Source organism: Eleginops maclovinus, chromosome 3 (assembly GCF_036324505.1).
Source record: "Eleginops maclovinus isolate JMC-PN-2008 ecotype Puerto Natales chromosome 3, JC_Emac_rtc_rv5, whole genome shotgun sequence".
Taxonomy (NCBI): domain Eukaryota; kingdom Metazoa; phylum Chordata; class Actinopteri; order Perciformes; family Eleginopidae; genus Eleginops; species Eleginops maclovinus.
Window position 1 is genome coordinate 14047448 of NC_086351.1, and position 21040 is coordinate 14068487.

A 21040-nucleotide genomic window follows, 5' to 3' on the forward strand; every position below is an offset into this window, starting at 1 on the left:
GACGCTGAGATGTTCGGGCGGACAAGACAGCATCGGTAACCTTAAATCTACATCCTCCTGCATTCATACAGCTATACGGGATGTTATAATGGGACACTTAGATGACTTAGGTGAAGTCTAAATGTAGCTTCTTTGGAGCTTTTACGGGTCAGAAATGGTCACATTTACAACCGGATTCTCCACATATATAACTAAATTTAAGCTAACTGCGCTACTATTATCTGCGTAACTGTATTTTAAAGAAGAATATCAGTATTTTCAAGCATTGTACATATTCACGATTCATAAAAATAAGAGTATATAGTGTAGGTTATAAACTAGCATTTAAGGGCTGCCCTACATCTCCGCTGGTCTTCTTTTGTAATACCAGTGTTTTGAACCTATTCATCCCCTGGTCCTCCAGCTGGCGCCCTGTAGATCACAAAGGTCCCATTCACTGATTTGAGAACAAATCAAATAGTGGATCGAACCCTTTTTTATACAGCAGGTAAATATATTCTAATAATACAATAACAGTGTTGTTATCCTGTGTGAGTCTCAGTGTTTGTTTACCTGTGTAATTAACAGTCATAATGTGTTTCTCTGTGATAGTTGGTTTCATAGGAACACATGAATTGCTGAACTTGCTTTTGAGAAGCCAAAGAGCAGGAAGCCATGCAGAGTCCGACCCAGTCACAGAGCCGGACAAAGCCTGTGAGCACAGCCACCCAAGAGCAACCACTGGACACCCAGACTGAAGCTCAGCCAGCACCGAAGGATTCAAATGAGCAAAAAGAGAAGGATAAACCAGCAGCTCCCATTATGACTGAAACAGTAACAACACAGGAAAATGGGACAGAGGTGCAACCAGCAGAAACAAATGCAAGCCTACCAGGCACACAGGCAGTGGAGAATGAGCCTGCAGTCCAGCCACAGACAGAGCCCTCAGTTAACAGTGTAGGGATCGAGACTGACTCAGCTTCCAAGCCAAGCACACCCTCAGAACTGGTACCTGCCACAACTGCAAAATCTAAGTGTGATGCGAAAAAGGCAAAGAAAACGGATAAAGGTGTTCGTGAGCCTAAGAAATACATTCCTTCCAAGAAGGCCATGGTGGATCCTCTGAAGATGGACATGTCCAAACCACCAGTTATACCCCTCACATGTGAGTGTTTTAACTTTTATTGTGTCGTTCTATGTCATATCATCATGTCATCTTTCTGAAAGCATAGATTGGGAGACGTGTTTGATGCTTGATTATTAACTGCAAACTAACATAAAGATAAAAGCACTTTTAGTCACATTGTGTACTTGGGAGGTGTTGTGATTTCTCATATCACAGTTTACATTGTGTTATAACGGTAAATAGACACTGATTTTCTACTGTGGCATGTTGATTGCTGTGGATTTATGTTGAATAGACAATAATGTAAAAATATATTCAGAAGTTAGTTGCACGTTAACGTTAATGTGGATTTCATAATCAGTTTAAGATAGTTGTTTCACAAGCTAGTATTCTTTAAATGCTTTCAAGTTTTGCTTTACCCTACAACCAAAACTTCAGGTTTGGTTAAACCTCTGCCATTACCGGTAATAGTTCCTGGTGTTCAAAAGCAGCCAAACAAAATGTTTCATGTTAGAGCTAGACCAATATTTTATTTTAGAATATTTCATAGCCTATGTCTTGACTGACATTTCATCAATTTTAGTATGCGTATTTTTGTGTTTTTCTAAGAGCCCTGACATGTGCACTGCTGAGTACATATTGTAGCCTAAAAGAACAAATATTTCAGAAAAAATAGAAAATGTTTGTTAGAATTATTAATTCATGTAAACAATCAGCTGATATATCGTTATAATATTTATCAAACTCTCGTAGATATATTATATTGGTATTTGCTGCATTACAGGCTACAATGCAGAGCGGACAGTAATGATGTGATTTCTAATTTTGAGCGGCTATTACTAATTGAATATAGCATTAGTTGCTAAGGATACATTGTAAAACACATATGGTCTCCTTTTCTTTCCCTTTTTTGACAATGATTTGTTTGCTCTGTAATAACAATACAAATAATAATAAAATGTCCCCAAAAGCCACATTTTTTTTAGCAAGCCTTTTTACTTTTTATAAACACTTATCACTATTCAGAGTGTATGGATGTATGTTAAATGTAACCTTTCTCCCACTCCTGTCTCGTTTACCTCTAGCGTCTCAGCTGTCCCTGCAATGCCTTGAGTGCCACATAATCTTCAGTGACCTAAAGAGCAAGGAGCGTCACCTGAAGTTGAGCCACCCTGCAGAATATGAACAGTGCATACTGAGGAACTCCCTTTTCGCCTGTTACGTTTGTGACCGCCACTTTACAAATTCCACAGATCTCATGGTCCATCAGAAAGCTCACCCAGAGAGGAAACCCTTCAAGTGTCCAATTTGTGGCCTGGCCTTCAACAAGTCATCAGAGCTCACCTTTCATAAAAAAAACCACTATGGCCAGGACGGTTATGAATGCACAGATTGTGGGAAAAACTGCAAAACGATGACTCTGTTGAAGTATCACCTCCGTAAACACTCTGGAGAGAGGCCGTATGTTTGCAAGGAGTGTGGAAAGAGGTTCACCATGTCCAAAGCTCTGCAGAAACATATGGTGGCACACTTTCCTGAAGGAGAAGGCGGAGATCCAACAGCTGACCCACTGAAAAAAGGTACTGGTAAGAATAAATCCAAGTCTTAAGATTTTACACCTTAAAATGTTGACATGTGTTTTTAGTTATGCTTGCACACTGGCTCTTAAGATGAATTGTAATTGTGACTTTATCCTTTAAATTGTCATATAGTGCCATCATGAAATCAAAATGTTATTTGTCCAATACTTGGTCATTGGTTAATGACTTATTGCATTTGGTACTAATAAGCAAGTACTAGCATGCTAACATGCTAAACTAAGAGAATGAACATGGTTAACATTTAACTTAGTGAATGTATCATTTATTTGAAAACCCCAATTTTCCAATTGTGTTATTTATTGTAAACCACAATAACTGTCTTCTTATTGTCTCTAGGGGCTTCTTCGGTAAAGCATCCTTGTTTTGTATGCAAGGCCACTTTCAAGAGTACCAAGACACGGCAACATCACATGAAAACCAAGCACAACATGTTACCTGCTGCAGCAAGTAAGACCCTCTCAGCTGAGCATCAACTGAAACAAAATACACCCATCATAACTCCAATATCTATTTGTCAGTCATCACTACTACAGGCAGGCCTCAATGGACCTCTGCAAAAAGTTGATGCCAACATTGACACAGAGCAGATTCGCAGACTTATTGAGTCTTTGGGAAATGTGCAGAAAGTAAACCAAGTTGTCATATTGGGGCAGCTGCCACCTCATGCTGCACCACTGGAATTCCATCAGATCTCACAACCACCGCAGACAGATTTTATGGAACTGAAACAGACAGAAGCTAACATAGTTGAATTGGACCCTTTAAACAACCCATGGCATTCTATGGATCAAACAATTATAATTGAACCTATTACGCCAGAAGGGCAATTGGAAAACCCTTCTTTCTCAGAACTAGGTTCCAACATAACAGTAGGGGAAAATATAGAGCTAACACTTGAGGGAGGGGGGATGCATCAGAACCTTCAACAGCATGATAATAGTGCAATTCAGTTTGATTCTATGGATCAAACAATGTTTCAGAATGGAGTAGAGCAAGACCTTGAGCAAACAGTCATATTAGAACTTATACCAACTGAAGAGCTTGAACAAACACAACCTGTTTCACAAAATGAAATCCCATCCTCCCCTCTGGTAACCACTGGCCTGCAGCAGACTGCAGATCAGACTGTAATCGATGAACAAACCAACATGTCTGCCACAGCCATCGTGACTGATCTGGAGCTGACCCCTTTACAAGAAGAACAACAGGACCTTCCCTATTTTGTTCCACCAGACACACTCACACAAACAACAAGTGGAGCTGAAGTGGTTGATTCACAATTGCAAACAGTAAGTCTAGATCAGGATTCCCCTGTAATGGATGGAACTGCACCACAAGAGACACAAGAAAAAGCTGAACAAGAAGCATCAGAGAAGCTAGCGGTAGATAAGAACAAGGGTGAGGAGCAGGTGGAGAACCTGTCTGAAGTAGAGGATCCACCTGCTAAAGAAGTGTTTCCATCAAACTTAGAGACCAAGCAGGTGCCAAAGGTGTCTGAGTTACCCGTAAATGTAATGTCAGCTCAAGAACTTGTGAAAGTGCGGAAACGGAAGTCAAATAGGGCATTTTACTTTCAAGGATATATGCATGAACTAGGTGGATCAATATACAAGGATGATTTTCAAATTGATGCCACACCTTCCAAACGGCAACGTAAAAAAAAGGCTCACCTTGTTAAATTTAACCCTCAAAGCAAAGAGAAGAAAAACAAGAAACAGAAAAAGCCATCACTGCAATATCAGCAAACACAGGAAGAAGAGATAAGAGATAAAACACCAGCAACAAATCCCTCAAAGAAAAAGGGTCCATCACAGAAGAAGGGAAGAAAGGGAAAAAAGGACAACAAAGCAAAACATTTAGCTGAAAATAAATCGCCTACATCAACCCAGGAACCACTAGTCCAGCAAATCAAAGAGGGTACAAGAAAAAACAAAACAAAAAAGACAAAAGAAGTGGCCGCGGAAGGTGGCACACCAGTTAGTAAGCACAACACTTTAGCCTCGCCTGTATTTAAAAAGAAAAAACAAACCAAAATAATGCAAAAAGATCAGACCAAGAATGCAAAGGGTGGAAAGCAAAAGAAAAACCTTTCAAAAGAGGAAAACGTCGATACAAAAGAGAGCGCAGCTTCAACAGACATACCTGCAACACATATAACACAGGATGCTCTACTTCTACTGAAGGGTCATAAACAGCCTCAACTTAAGGTTTACAAATTAGACCCTTTAAAGGCACCAGGCCAGACACCGGAAACTTCACCTGTTCTGGGCAGCAAAATATCCCAAAAGAGTAAAGACAAAAAATGTAAACATTCAACAAGTGAATGTACAAATAAGGAGGATAAGAAAAAAGGAGGACCAAGAAGAACCAGAAGGCTCTTTCATTGTTGTCCTCGCTGCAGGCTTCCCGTCAAGCTCCCGAGACGCTGCCTGCAAAGCCGAAGACAACAAGGAAACGTAAAGCCTCCTTGAAAGTGGAGACTGAGGGAGTGATAACTTCTCAATCCAAGCGTGCCTTAGAGTGTAAGGACTGTGGGCAAAGATTTAGTGAAGTGTCATCCCTTCAGAAGCACAAGACAATGGTGCATATCGTAGAGAGTCCCGGTCTCACTTACACAAATGGAAACATCTTTGAAGGCGTCTCAACGTTGGATATTTACCATCTTCCAAAACAACCCGATAAGGTTGTCGGGATGATGAATGCTGCTGCAGACTGGGATACTGAGCCTGAGATCGCAGATTTGGCATTAGATGAGAAAGAGCGAAGCGTCTCTTTTCCAGCTTTAATTCCATCCCCATCGTTTACTGTCCCTCCTTCAGATGTTGAAGTAATTGCGTATGAAAATAAGGCTGCAGATAAACAGTCCCTTCCCTCTCAAGAAGTTCACTCACCAGCCCATCAAATGAAAAGAAGTGGAATGCATCCAATCCTACCGTCTGAACCCCCATTAAGGGCCTCTACTCAGACAAAGAGTTCAGAGTCAAGTGAGCCTTTGGCATCAGACGAGAACAAACAAGAAGACGCTTCCCTGAGAAATCCCAGCACAGAATCTGAAGCCCAGGGTACCACAGATGAGGACATAAAGGAGAATTTACTTCTTGATGTAGATTTAGTCACTGTTGGGGAGCAGAATGAGAGAGTTGAAACAACCTCTCAAGAAGACTCTGTTCCTCAAAATGAATCAAGTGGAACCTGTAATTCTGAGGATCAAAGCATCGACAAACTTTCTGGGCAAGTTAGCAATGAAACAACAACTGAAAGAAGTCTAACTTCGCAAACCGTGTCATGTTCCACTCATCAAGTGGAGATCAAGGACGAGGAAGAAGAACTGCTAGTCCAGAAGAAAAAACAAGGAGGAAAAAGAGCTGTTTCAAGAAATACTACAAGGGGTAGGAAAAGAGGAACAGGACGTTTAAAACGGGACGTTATTTCAAAGAGAGCTTCAGTTGGAAATACCATCGGAGCAACAGAGTCAGAAAAAGAACAGGATGAATGTCAGCTACTTTATGAAAAACGTCCCATCAGCTCTGATTCAGAAATAAATGATGAAGGCCAGCCCGGCATTAGGACATTACAGCCAGAGGTCAGCACAGAATTTGAAGCCGACCAAACTACGGCTCCAACTGCATCTTTGTCTACCATGCCCTCTACATTAGAAAAACCTCTTGAAGAACAAGTTGTGTCGGAGTCGGACACTAGTGCTGACCAGGTAACGGGTGTTAGACGATTGGAGGGAGTCGAGGATCACAACAGGGATGCTAACCAGTCTCCAGTGATCATACTCGAGAGGTTCCTCACCTCCAGACAAGAAGCAACTACTGACAAGGAGCCGGGACTGTTGACAGAGCGGAACAATCAGAGAAAGGTGAGATGCCAATTGAACCAACAAATACCATGCATTGATGACCATTATAAATTGAACATTGTAAACTTAAAACATTGGTTTTGTTTTTAGGGTATTGACAACATTGTTGAGAATGGAGACCTTGGGAGCCAGCAGATCAAGGTTGAAGAGAATATCGCAGATCGTCCACTGGTTGCACCCATCTGTCAAAACAGGCGGAGTGCAAGTGTGCATTCACAGCACCATCGTGATATAAGGACCGTTCTGGTGAAGGAGGAGAGCAGCCTCGTGCCGAGTGAGGCCCAGACCAGCAGCAGACACATCCGATGGAATGTGGAGCTAGTCAACACGGAAAACATCTCCAGTCTATGTAAGTACTAATATGCACTGTAGATACATTACTAGTACAACTGTGTTAGTTCAACATTTGGGTAAATGTGATTATTTGATTTCTTCCTGGAAGATGGATAATAAGATCGATACCACCCATGTTTACTTATTCCGCTATAGCCAGATAGCGGTTAACTTAGCTCAGATTAGTTAAATCTAATTATTATGTTTGTCAAGGACAATGTCCAAAAATACAGCTTATACAAAAATGTGTTGCACCATAATCATAAGCCTTTTATCAGCTAAGCAAATCACCTCCGAGCTCTACCTTTTCCTGGTGGTACATAAGCCTATGTTGTGGTAAATGAGTCTGTAAGCCTTGATTTCTGACTGTTTTTGGCTTTCAGTAATTGAGAGTAAGGAGACAGCCATGGACGAGAGTTGCGTAACCCCCCCTGAGTCGATCACAAACCAGTGCATCTTCTACCCAGTAAAGGAAGAGGAGAGGGAATATTTACTGGGAGCTCAGACCAACAGTGGGAATTCAACAACAGGGGCATCCTGTGATGCCAAGAAAACAGAACAACAAGCAACAGATATGTCAAGTGAGTCATTGCCTTTCCCATTGATATTTAAAGAAGATTATACAATTATTTTAACGTTGAATATGTTAACAACAGATGAAGGTCGCCATTCTGCACCCGGCTACCAGGAGATGAGAGGAAGAGGACTGTCAGAACCTGGCGTCGGTGACTTTGCAGATAAACAAGGTATGTTTTCCTGTTGCAAATTCCATGTACTTGTGGCTACTAAAAAAATTGCTAACGTTCTTATGCTGTTTGTTAAATATAAAGATTTTACTTGAAGTAATATGTTTGTATATGATCTGATTCTTCAGCTGAGGCAGAAGCTGAGATGCAGCATCCACCCGACCTCCGGGACTTTCTCCTCCAGAGTTCGGATGAGGAGGATGTGGGAGTTTTTGAGTTGTCTGATCCTCAGCTTGACTCAGAAGCAGAAGTTATGGCTTATTTCTACAAGAACCCAACTAATTGCGCACGGCAGCACGGCAGTGATGATTTATCACAAACGTACAGTGGATCTTTCCTTCCTCAAACCTTCACAGATAATGTCTAACTGCTTCTTTCTACTATGTTTTAGATTCAATATTGTCATACTGTTCAGAAGTTATGAATATTGTGTTATATCATGAAACTTAAAATGTTCCAAAATGGGAAAAACGAGGGAGAAATCAAAGTTTTAGGGAGCACAATATGTCTAATGTGTTTTTTTTTCTTATCCTATAGCATGCCAACTTCATCAGGCCAGATCAAAGCACCAAGAGAGGAAACCAGAACCAGAGAGCCCATTGACTACTTCTCCAAGTATTTTGGATGGGATACCTGGGTAGAAATTGCGAATTGCACAAATAAAATATCCAACATGCCCAGACCTGTCACATCCAGAGAGGTTGCACAGTTTGTTGGGTTCCACGTTGCAATGGGAACTTTAAAGGTTTGTGCTCTGTTTTTTGAAAGTGTATTTGTCTCTGTGTCATTTTGGATTGTAACTTCTATTGACAAACGTCGAATGTTTCTTCACTTTCAGGGCAGTCTGAATATACTAGTATTCATTCTAACTATAAAATTTAACCAGTCGGTCTACTGGTTGACTAAGTTGTTGTGTGGACTTTTCGTTTCTTCTTCTCATGGAGCTTGCTGCCGCAGGACCTCAAATTAAGTCAAGAAAATTTACTGACAAAATGGGTCCCTGAGAAATAAGACACGCAAATGACTGCTCTGAACCAGCGATTCCCTGTTGGGTTCAGCGCTGTTTTTTCAAGCAGGCCAGTTCCCAGACAAAGAGATGATTATCAGTTGTTTTCATTTGACTGGACGTCAGACAAAGACAACTGCCTTTCTGTACACATAAGGTGGTGTTTGCCCTACTGTGATTAAGGCAGTCCAGAGAAGATCGTTAGAAAATCAGGTTCAATAGGCTAGCAGTAGTTGATTCATCGCAAACAGGGGGAAACCTGTCCCCACCGAATGCTGGAGGTAAGTTGTTAGCGGAGATGTTAAAACTCAATTTGATTTGTTGACCAAAGCTCCCTTAAGTAATTCAACAATCTGGAGTGAAGCTGAAAAACAAAACTTTGTTTTTAGTTGTCTTGACCACTGTAATGCTCAAGCCTGGTCCACGGAAATCAGCAATTGCAAAACTACGAATGATTAAGAATGCTGCTGATGCTTAACAAAAGTGGAATGAGTGCTCATATAACTACTGTTTTTCTAACCTACACTGGCTGCGTGTATCTTTTAGAATTTAGTTTACATTCTCAGTGTTTAAGGCACTTAATTTCCTTGCCCAAGACTGTGTCCAAACCCTAAGATCCTCCACAGATGATCTGTTTTGGGATGCTGCTTTAAGGCACCACAGTTTTGAAAAGCTTTTTTTCATTTATTTTTTCAATAAAGCCTATTACTAGCAGCTGTCTGTCTTTTTATCTATATGATTGTAGTTTTTATATTACAGATCAGAAATGTTTTCCCTTTCTACTTGTTTATGTGGTGGCATTTTCTGCATTATATACATAATGTTGATTCATTAATTCTAACTATAACTCAACTATTTTTCAGTATCCCAGTCCGAGACTCTACTGGGAGAACTTGACTAAGGTGCCCTTGGTTGCTGACTCCATGCCACTTTCTCGTTTCCTTGAGCTGTCTCGCATGTTGAAGCTTGCCTGTCCTGCGAAGGATCCAGTCAAAAGTAATGTTCAGGAAGGAAGATGTGATAGTGACTTTCAAAATGCTCATCAAGGTCAAACCCTGAGTGAAATTGGCCAGCGAGACACGCCAAATGAGCTAAGCAGCTCAAAAACACAGACTGATCCCCTGTGGAAGGTTCAGCCATTGTTGTGCCGTTTCAAAGCAGGGTGCCATTCTCTCAGACAAGAGAGTGATTATGCAGTTGACCAATATCCTCTCCATTTGACTGGGAGGAAGCACAAAGACAAGCTGTCTCTTTCCTGTACTACATTAATTGGATTTGGAGGTTTGCTCCTACATGTGGATCTTAAGTTGGGTCAGTCCGGCAGAGAAGATGCAGTAGAAAAAATGGTCCCCAAAGGTAGCATGGTGTTTCTTTGCAAACAGGAACTGTCCACCCCTGCAATGCTGGAGCGTCTGTTGGTTGCCGGCGTTCATGGTGCAGGAAGGGTCGGAGGAGCCAGAGGACAGATCGGAGATGAGTTCGTAAGCTCCGATGGGAAGCTGATGTTACGTAGATCACACTGTGGCTTTATACTTTCTACAGCGGGCAATAATCAGAGGAACATGGCCTCATTGATGGACAATTTTGAGAAGGCCCAGATGTCGGCTCAACTCAACAGAGATTTGCAGAATCTTTACTCGATTCCTCTCACTGCCTCGGCCCCAACCTGCTGGCCTCAGGCGGTGCTCTGGTACCTTACAGATCTGGCTTTGGTCAACTCCTGGCTCCTCTACAAACAGGATCACGGGGCAGTGTCTGTACCCTTGACTCTAATGGCCTTCAGATTGGAGGTGTCCAAATCTTTGATATTCTCGAATGGCTCTGATACCCAGGACTCAGTCCCCCCTCAACCCCCCAGAGAGAAGTCTCATGCTACAAATGAAAAGCCCAATCCTAGCCTGGTGGACGAGAGTCCTCTGCCAGATGCAGCCACACGGTACGATGGTTCAGGCCACTGGCCAGAGCAGCTTGAGGAGGGAGAAGGGGGCAGGTGCCGCTATGGAGACTGTCAGAGAACATCTCGAGTGCTATGCCTTAAGTGCTGTGTTTTTCTTTGTATCTCACGCAACCACAACTGCTTTTTGAATTTCCACAATCAAGGGAGTTTGGGAGAAGAGTAGAATCAACTGCAGAATTCACGCATTAACATTGTGCTTCCTGATTTAGTATGTAGCCGTGGTTTTGATGTACTTATTCCCAGTTAATTAAACTGTCCTTCCAACTTTTCCATGATGCCTTTCACTGGTAGGGGCAATGGTTATGAAGCATTATTTGTGCTGCAATTGAAGAACAATGCTATGTGAGGATGTGGCATTATATGTGTAGTGTGACTGAATTTGCCTCCGAAGGAAATCTAAATAAATATGCATAGACATACTATTTGTGCAGCACAAAATATGATTTTTGGCATTAAAGTAAGTTCTTTTTTCTAAATATTTATTTTAACCTGAGCAAACATGAATTGACATCCTTTAATGGGGTTGTTTTGTGCTTTTAATTAAAATGTTATTTATTTGAATTGAAGAATACAATTAAAAAAAGATGAAAAAATACATGCATTGTTGCCTTTTTTTGCAGATTGCCAACACATTCTTGCAAGAGCCATTTTTATTTTATTATTTGGGATTTCCTGTTTTTTTTTCTACTGTGACATGTCAACATGTGTTTTATTTATGCATTGAAACTGTTGTGTAATTTTCACCCCACTCTCCAATAGGTATTAATAATGTTCAATAGTTGTGACTTTCATTAAGATAATTGTAAAAGAGAAATAATTGTAAATTCAATACAAACACTCATATACAGAGTTGTGTTATGCTCCAGATATAAGCCAACAAATGCTACATATATTCTTTTAGAGAACATTATACAAAAAAATAAGGTACAACATATACCGTTGGGTATAAGCTTGTTAGCACTCATTTATTAAAGAGGAGGTTGACTAATCAATGACAGAACATTGAATGAAAACAATGAGTACTTTTAAATAAGTTGTTTTGAGTCACGTGACAGTCAATCATAGAATCAGATTGAATAGAAAACGAGGTAAATTAAAATCCATGATCGTAAAGAAATAACTTTATCTGCCCTATTTCGTATTTTAAATAATACTGTTATTTAATTAAGTGCATTAAAGTTACGGTTACATTTTTAAACCTTTGTTATAGTGCTATTATACTGTAATTAAGTAATGTTCACCGTGTCCATGCAAAGGTTTGTGCACAACATGCAAAGTGCAGCTCTGCCAAAGTGAAAGAATAACTTGGCTATTGGTTGGCTTGGTTATTTTATATTATTATTGTATTTGTAATATTTTGTTAAATATTATCAATAATAGAAACGAACACTCCACGGCAGCCATCTTAGTTGTACCAACGGCTATCACATCCACCAGGAAGTGTCCGATCTATCTGCTGTATTTCTATAGGGTCAACTCTTTCAGTCAAACTACCTTCAAAGAGCGGCTAGAGGTAACGTCTTCTCAATTTTACATTCGTTTTTAAAATACTTTGTTTTATGGCTATACAAACATGCAATATATGGTTACACGACAGGGGTATGCAGGCGCAAAACAATTATTTAAACTTGGTATGTGAAAAGGCACGAAAAGTCCTCGATCCTCTTTGAATGGCAGCCAGTGTTGTTAGCGCTAACAAGTAGCTAGCAAGCTAGCTGGCGTTAGCTCGCTCGGTAGACTCGTAGGTTATGATTAGCGTTAGCTACATGCAGATGCTTAAACCTTAGGCAGTTGCCAGTTGTGTTCATGGTTACGCTTACAATATGTTCACGTTATGGTATTTTAGCAGTTAACTAGTGGCCGGATGATCATAGGCTGTAATGGTGCTAGTTAGCCTAGCTAGCGGCCTTAATAGCAGTAACGTAACGTTAGCCGAAACTTGAGTGTTTGCTACTACTAGACAAACAGGCGAAATACACTTATGGCCATACAGGTTGTGGCATCGACATATATTTGTTTTAAATGTATCAAAGATGAAATAATTGTTGATTATATTTGTTCACTGTATCCTTTTGAACATAACTGTTTATGAACGCAACAAACGAAATGTGGGATTACGTCTGTTATATATTCCCGCTTTTATTTCCACGTCATATGTGACCTCACTTTAATTTTATCGTTGTTTTTGCTTTCTTCTTTAAGCAGCCTGTTTTGTGTGACGTTGGATACCACACAGTTTACCAGGATGGACTCAGATATTTTGAACATAGAGGAGATAGTGATGGGACGGGCATTGCCGGACCCACCTCCTGAAGCTCCCCCCGAAAAGCCAGCCGCACCATACAAACCCATCACTTTGAATGGACCTCCTGCCACCACCATTCAACCTTGTAAGTGTTAATGATGGTCATAACTTAGTTTGGCTTTTTCTTTGCTTGTCATATCTAATTTGCTCACGTCCTTTTAGACCAGCATGAGAACCTGCAGTGTTTCCAGTGCTTCATCACGTTCTGCAGTGCCAAAGCCAAGGAGAGGCATATGAAAAAGAGCCACCGGGAAGAGTATAAGCAACAGCTTCAGCAGGTAAGCTTAACACAAGCATTTCATCTAATAATTAGACATTGTAACAGTTTGTGTCTTTTTAGAACTTTAGAATAGGACAATATACATCAATAAATACACTTAAAATTTGTGTTTATGACTACTATTGTGTAAGACAAGTCATTTGCCAACCTTACTTTCCAACACTGAGTTGTATGACCCTTATTTTGCAGTGCGTGTTCCTTTACTCTCCTCAAATGGTTAATGTAGCTGGTTTGTTAGTCACACATTTTTCCAGCACACTACGCTAAATGTAAAATTGGTTAAAATGTAATGGCATTGTAGTGGTAAAAAAGCACTAGTACCAAATAGCATTCACTTTTTACAGTTATTTTGTACAATTGAAATGTATGTAGTTAACCTTCACGTTATGTATTTAGGAGAAAGCACATTGTTTATAAAGCTCATAGAATTTATACTTGTTAATTGTCAATAGCCCAAAACAGGCTTCTGAATATCACATGTCCTTTGTCAATGAAGTGATTCTGATGAACTTGGGTTGAACATTTTAACAATTTGACCTGAAACTATATTAACTTTGGCACTTCTTCTTTTTTTTTTGTTCTTAACAGGGAAACACATTGTTCACTTGCTATGTGTGTGACCGCACATTTCCTTCATCTGAGGAGCTGACACAGCACCAGCCAACCCACAGCAAGGACGATAAGCCCTTCAAATGCGTGCACTGCAAGGAGAGCTTTAAAACATTCTCTGAAGTAAGTGCAATGCTTAAAAGTAATTTTCCTTGGTTGTATTGAAACTAAAATAATGAATGTTATACTTAATGTTTTTTTTTTTTTTTACCTGTCACCTAACAGCTCACAGCCCATAGAAGACAGGTGTGTCCAGAGAAACAGTTGGTTTGTAAAGATTGCAATGAAACCTTCAGGAGTGCAGCACTGTTGCGTACTCATCGCATTGCCCAGCATCCCCGCACTGACGTAGAGACCGCAGAACAGCCGGACGATGCTTCGAAAACACATCGCTGTAAGAAGTGTGGTCAGGGCTTTGAAACAGAACCAGAGCTGATAGCACACCAGGAGAAATACCCTGAAGGCCAGCAATGCAACGGCAGCACTTCATCTGTCAAGAAACGTGGACGGCCTTCCAAAGCTGAAGACGCGGCAGCTGCTGAGAAGAAAGGAAAGCGCAAAAAGAAGGATGAGTCTGAAGCGCTCGAGGAGGCAGTCGTGGCTAGCAGCACATCAGAGTCCGCAGCAGCTCCAGCAGAGGAAAAGGGAAAGGTAGTTGGAGCAAAGCGTGGCCGTCCTCCTAAAGTGGCAGCAAAACCAGAAACGGAAGATTCAAAGAGCCTTGAGGATGACAGTGATGCTCCAGCGAAGGAAAAAAAAGCTAAAGCCGAGGCTGCTCCAGTGGCCCGTCAGCACCCGTGTCCTGAGTGTGACCAGGCATTCCCCAGCTTGATTCAGCTCCGTGCTCACAAGAAGGAGAAACACGCCCCTCGGAAAGCCCATCCCTGCGAAGAATGTGAAGAAAGCTTTGCCCGCCCTGAGCAGCTGGATGCCCACATGTCCCGGGCTCACGCAGTGGGCCGCCTCTCCTGTCCAACCTGTGGGAAGAGCTTCGGCCGTGAGCGAACCTTAAAAGCTCACCTGAAAAGTCACCCCGAGGAAAAGCCTGAAACCCAAAGTGCAAAAAGATAATTGAGACATGGGGACCTTGTAAAGTCTATGGTTTTTGAAGATTTTAGTCAGGAATTGTGATTTTTTTCTCTTTTAACATTGGAGATCTGATGGTTTCAGATGAGTTTGGAATGGTTTTGAGAATGACGTTTTAGCAAGTTTTGGATTTGAAGTTGTGTTTTGATTATGATCTGTTGATATTTTCGGACGGATGCATATTGTAAATTGACTAACCAAATGTTGTTAAAAACATTTACTACACCCTTTGCCAGAAGAAATAGTTTATTTGTAAAAACCAAGTGTTTTGATTAGATTTTTAAATGATTTGTTTCAGTTTTTTAAAGCGTGAAATATTTGTGGTGTGACTTTATTTCTTGGTGACTTGAGTTGTTAAACTCGGTGTGGAATTTATTTTTTTCAAGTTTTCCTCTTGTTTGTTTTGTTTTCAAATTGAGTAAGTTTATATTTTGAAGCAAATTAGATGCCTAGTAGAGATACTATGTTTGAATGTTTAGACAGTTTGTCAAAGATATGTTATGTACAGCTTCTGGTTCATAGTGCATTTTTTACTCTCAATATTTTGATTATGTTCCTTTTCTAAATTAAGTCTCATGGAGGAATCATTTTAAAATAACACAACTATGTCCTGCTAAAGAAATATTTTTGCCTTAGTGCTGCAGATTCAAGGTGGAGTGTTTGGCTTGTGGGCAGAAATGATCCACTATAATCCTGATATCTCCACAATTAAAAAATACTCCTTTTAATTTTTCACTATTAGAATAATATCTCATGTCTTAGACATTTCTTGAATGGAACTCATGACTCTTCAATGCCTTAGGGTCCCATAATGAACTGTGTATATCATGTGTTTTTCACTAATTGGATTGTTTCTCGCACCATTGCAATGTGGCTGGACACTGCAAGAATGAAATAAAACATGCTATCTCAAGGGAGGCTGCCGAACATTTAACTTGTCTTTTTGTCTTTGTTCACATTTCTAAGGCAGGAACACAAGACATTTTTGTGAGTCTCTTTATTGGTTTACATTTAAGGTACTGTCAAATTCAAACATTGGAGTTATAGTAGCCATGATGTTATATGTATTATATAATTTAAGCTCACATACTTAGGTACATTTTACACAATACTGTTTACTTCAAGAATTTGCTGCTTACTACTAAATGAAAAAAAGGTTTTGTTTAAAGTCCTGTATATTTACTATTATCAAACAAAACAATACAAAGCCAAGTAATTCTTTATTTAAAAAAACAAACATTTTGAAGCATAGCTTTTATGTGCCAAATTATAGATCCCTTGGTCAAAATATACAACTTTGAAAACTAAATGTAGCTATTTTTCTAGAATATGGTCAGTAACCTGAATTTCACTACACTCCCTGTCGGATCAAACAATGGCATTTGGTATATATGAAATGGCCAATAAATATATTATAAATATTAATGGATTGATAAAGCAGATGCTGAAGTGCCACGCATAAAGTATCACAAAGGGAAATCCCTAATTATTATCTGCTTTTTTTGTTCACATGCTTAATTGTTTTTGCATGGATGTCAATGTACTTAGTTAATTTACACTTCTGGTAAACCCCAATACGTATTAATACACATGATTCTGAATCGAGCATAGTACTCATAGTATTTTAAATGCAGGACTTTTACTTGTACTTCTACATTGTAGCATATTACATTTTATAGGATATAATAACTTTTTTTCACCACTGTTTTGGGTTAATTCTTCCACCTGTGAGGATGATTATTTGTAATATAATGTAATACCGCTCCAAGACGCTAGGTGTGCTCGAACGCCAACACGGGTTTCCTCTCCTTGCTTCATTTGTTTTCCTTATTTTCAACACCCATTTATGCTGTGTACAGCTAGCTAGTCGGCTAATTCTCTAATTTTTACACAGCATATGGGCAAATCTGGTTGTGTCATATTAATATAAACATATAAACAGCGCTCCTCTTTTGCATTGGGACTCAAATCTAATACGCAGGTTGTTGTATTGTTCTGAAGCCACGCTGTGCCACCATCAGTCCCTCCTGCCAGGTAAGGGAGGTTCTTTCAAGGTGCGTCATAAAATGCATTTCCAAGGAAAAGTTGTCAGACAAGCTCGATAGAAAAGATTAGCGAAAAAGGACGCACACCTTGAGGATCAGCCGCAGATGTAGTCGCTCGACAGGTAAGGGGACATGTTAGATTACCTGAACATACGTCTTAAACTTTAACCTATTATTGTGAATGCTCATTAAAGTCTTCCTGATCCTTTACTCCTTTTTCATCCCCAGACAGCAGTCATGTCCATTGAATACACCATTGATATTCAGCTAACAGAATTGGGATACTCGGACATCTTACAGGCGGAGATCACCTCTGATGGAGAGACAACCAGTCAGTCTCCCCCCTCACTTTCAACCACACATGTACAAAAACATGTAGTCAGGGGCCAGCAGTCACTTGATGGTACAGAAGCAGGAGCAGAAAAACAGACCTCTAACAATGAACACACTGCAGACCTTCCACAGCTAATAACTGATCAGCCTGACACTAGAGAGAAAGATGTCGAAGGAGGAAATGCTACAGAGAAAAATTCAACAGAAACGCAGCAGGACAGGGAGGATGACTCTGATGACAGCGATGTGTATGAAGAAGAAGAGGATGAGGAGGATGATGATGATGATGATGAGGAGGAGTTAAACTATGGTATGACTCATTACCTTTGACACACCACATAGAGTAGTAATGTATTGTTTACAGTCTGACTTGAACAAAAATGATATAGCTGATATGGTTTTTGTCTCATGATAAGATTACATATGTATATCATCAGTTCCTTCATTAAAAAAGATCTTGAATTTATAGATTATTTTGTCTGAACACTGTCCCGTAGTGGTAAATGCACACTAGAACCCCACCTTTGTCATATCACTCTGCTGAAAATAGACCCTCAACAAATGCAGCTGAATGTTAACTGCTGTTTAAGTAACTTTTGCAATAAAATACAGTGCCTGGCTGTCTAAAAATGTGTTAAGCCTTAAAACGTATTGTAATTTGTGACCTGCTTTAAAAATGTACACTGCAGGATATAATATATAATGGGCTTGGAGTCAAAAAGACGTGGTGAGAGTTTTGACAGGGTTGGATGTCTTTATAACATTTTCCTTAATTTCCTTTTTGCCCACAGAGTCGGGTCATTCAGGTGACTACAGCTGCAATGTCTGTGATCTCCAGCTGTCCTCCAAATTCAAGCTCCAGGACCACATGAATCTGCACACAGGAGCTCGGCCATACTGCTGTGCTGAATGTGGGAAGCGTTTCTGCCAGAATAACAGCTACCGAATCCACCTGCGTACGCATGCCCAGGCCAAGGTGGATCTCCTCCAGTGCCGCGTGTGTCTGAAAAAGTTTTCCTCACCGGAAGACATGAAAGTCCACCTGTCCAGAACTCACTTTGAAAATGAGTTTTACGAGTGTGACCTGTGCAAACGTGTGTTCACTTCTCTGGCAGAGTGTGAATACCATGTGCAGTTACACAAAAATAAGCATGATGTCGGATGTGAGGTATGTGGCCGCAATTTTACCTCTCCAAAATCTCTCGCGCGTCATCGGAGGACAACCTGCCATCGCAACTTTAAATGCACAGACTGCACAAAGACCTTTACTAAGAAGAATGCTCTCCTGAAGCACAGTTTCTCCCATCTAGGTTTGTTGCCTTACACCTGCGTAAGATGCCGCTGCCACTTCCGACTGGCAAAGCTGTATCGTCAACACAAATGTGAACCTGAACGCCTTCACTGTGTGGCGTGTCTGAGAGAGTTCCCAAGTCAGGAAGACTTCCAGCAGCACAAAAAGGACACAGGTTGCTGGGGCAATCAGGAGCCCAAAGGGGATGAGATCAGATGTCTGGAGTGTGGGCAGAGATTCGACACTTCTGAAGAGCTGAAGAAACATGCCGGGGCTCACCAGAGGGTACTGAAGTGTGCTGAATGTGGAAAGGGTTTCCGCTCCGCCTTACTGTTAATGTCTCACATGGGGGGCCATGCCGCGAAGTCACCCTGCCTCTGTCAGAGCTGCGGAGTGGGCTTTCCCCACCAGCAGAACTACGACAGCCACCTAAAGACCTGTGGACAAACACCCCAGCCTGCGGTGAGTTGTAAATGAAAGCAGAACGTTTTCACTTAAGAATTGAAGAGTTTGAATTGAATGTGCAACATTTTCATTGAGAAAACAGTTGAATTCAGCGTATTATTTTGACAAAAAGTTGAGGGGAATTACATTTAACTGTGGGGTCTTTCTCAATCCATCAATATCAAAGAGATTATATTCCAGTTCCTAAATGATAAATGCACTGTTGCAATTTAAACCCACCGCAAGTTTGGGTTATGGGTCTCTCCAGGTTGATTATACTGGGATGTGACCCTTGTGTTTTGCATAATTAATTGAATAAGTGGGATGTTTTTTGTTGTGTTTCTCATTTTAGAGTGCTACCAAGAAACGGTTGGCCTCAAAGAGCTCCTCATCGGAGTCAAAAAGGGCCTTTGTAGAACCAGTTCCAATAAAGCCAACAGAGACAGAGTCCACTGTTTTAAACAACCCCACTCAACCGGTGAAGGATTCTGGGAGTCGAGGACCTTTGACCGGGGGTGTGTCGGATGGCTCTGGTCCTTCAGACGGTTTATGGAAGCTAACCCTAGACAAAAAGCCGCCTCCTGGGATCAAACTTGTCGTGTTTCTTCCTGTCTGTGCATCTCAAACCCCCGGCCTGAACCTCCCGCCTGCATCTTCTCCTACACTACCATTTTTAGCTTTGCAGGGCCAGCCTCAAGAAGCTCTCCTGCATACTTCCGGAGTGCTGCAAAATGGCCTGCATTTGGAAAATGGGATCAATCCTGAGCATGAAGCCCCTCTGGATCTGTCCAAGAATTGTAACTCTTCTAAGTCAGCTTCTTGCAACATATCTCTTCTTCCTATCAAAGCTGAGCCAGGAGATTGGGACATCACAGGAGAGGGTACTGGCACTGAAAGAAAGGAGTTTAAAAATAGTTACAGCAAAGCGATTGTTAAAACAAACCCAGAAGAGAAACATTCAGAAGTGAAGCAGTTTAAAATTGATCCTATGGATCTCTCCAGTTTTGAGCTTAATACAACATCCTCTGGACTTAGAATAGACATAAAGAAAGAGTCCAAATCTCCTGGTCCTGATTGTGATCCAAAATCATCCACATATTGTCAGCTGACTGAGAAAGAAATTAAGATGGAGGTTGACATTTGACACAATGCTGATGTAGAGGAATTTGACATTTTGGTACGGGGAAAATAAAAAAAGAACATATCCTACTGGAGGCTGTGTTTAAATCTTGCAACAGACACACCTAATGCTTTACCTGTGGCAACGCAACGCATGTGTTATTCTTCAGCCAGAATTATGAACAATTGAAAATAGTATGCTTTTCTGTCGAACCAACCCCTAATCTAACCTAATTGTTTTTACCTTACCACACCCTGGTATGCAAATGCAATTTTTCAAATTCTTTCACGAGGAGTGCGTTTCTAATGCGGGACCTTCTTAGAAAAACAAATCTTTTAGTTTCTTGATCATTTTAAACAAACATTCCAAATGCTGGCCTCTTCTGGCATTTCTTTTATTTGAATTGTCACATGAAGCTGTTCCCTTCGGCCAACGGAGCGAAAGGGTACCGTAGCTGTTCTGAAGCCTATGCAATGTCAAATCTTATTTCCAATGTCTACCTTTTTCTGTTCTTGTTTTTGCGTGAGAAGTCCTTAGGTTAATGAATGTGTACTTAGTTGAAAGAAAAAACACTGGATTTTTTAGTTTTTATAGATAACTGAAAACTTGAAATACATTTTTTTTACAATGTACAATGTGGAATATTTATGCAAATTATGGTACTGGTCAACTATATTCTGTCACCATGTCATTTGCGGAATCTTTATAACCTCTTGATGTTTTCCTGAACACAAATACATATAAAGTTGTTCTTGATGAAACATCAGTTCATATCTTGTTGACATCAGTTTTTCTCAATCCAAAAATATCTCCTTGTGTCTCTCATTAAACAGGAAGACAGCTGTACATCCAATTCATAAGGTAAGTATTTTACAAGGGCTCTCTTTGTCTTGTTTATTTTTTCTTGAAGCTAC

The 21040-nt window shown here is 40.5% G+C and overlaps 3 protein-coding genes across 4 annotated transcripts; all 3 read left to right on the forward strand.

Moving 5' to 3' along the window:
- The first annotated feature begins 104 nt into the window (after positions 1 to 104).
- On the forward strand, positions 105 to 11210 carry LOC134861155 (uncharacterized). The gene is given in 11 exon segments (XM_063878185.1): positions 105 to 487; positions 592 to 1144; positions 2191 to 2685; positions 3043 to 5082; positions 5085 to 6571; positions 6662 to 6920; positions 7288 to 7485; positions 7561 to 7650; positions 7779 to 7971; positions 8188 to 8395; positions 9520 to 11210. Coding segments are annotated over 10 exon segments (6717 nt in total). The 5' UTR covers positions 105 to 487; positions 592 to 654; the 3' UTR covers positions 10777 to 11210.
- Positions 11211 to 12028: 818 nt separating this feature from the next.
- On the forward strand, positions 12029 to 15827 carry znf576.2 (zinc finger protein 576, tandem duplicate 2). Of its 2 annotated transcripts, none has more exons than XM_063880379.1 (5): positions 12029 to 12126; positions 12819 to 13003; positions 13081 to 13196; positions 13787 to 13930; positions 14033 to 15827. In XM_063880379.1, the coding sequence occupies exons 2-5, from the start codon at positions 12859 to 12861 to the stop codon at positions 14876 to 14878; spliced, it is 1251 nt and encodes a 416-aa protein (XP_063736449.1). In that variant the 5' UTR covers positions 12029 to 12126; positions 12819 to 12858; the 3' UTR covers positions 14879 to 15827. The 2 variants fall into 2 exon arrangements, with proteins under 2 accessions (XP_063736449.1, XP_063736450.1); XM_063880380.1 differs by having other exon boundaries at positions 12031 to 12126; positions 12816 to 13003.
- Positions 15828 to 16693: 866 nt separating this feature from the next.
- Positions 16694 to 20897, forward strand: wu:fe05a04 (zinc finger protein ZFP2). The gene is made up of 4 exons (XM_063880374.1): positions 16694 to 17060; positions 17167 to 17581; positions 18063 to 19024; positions 19359 to 20897. The coding sequence occupies exons 2-4, from the start codon at positions 17176 to 17178 to the stop codon at positions 20148 to 20150; spliced, it is 2160 nt and encodes a 719-aa protein (XP_063736444.1). The 5' UTR covers positions 16694 to 17060; positions 17167 to 17175; the 3' UTR covers positions 20151 to 20897.
- Positions 20898 to 21040: the final 143 nt, after the last annotated feature.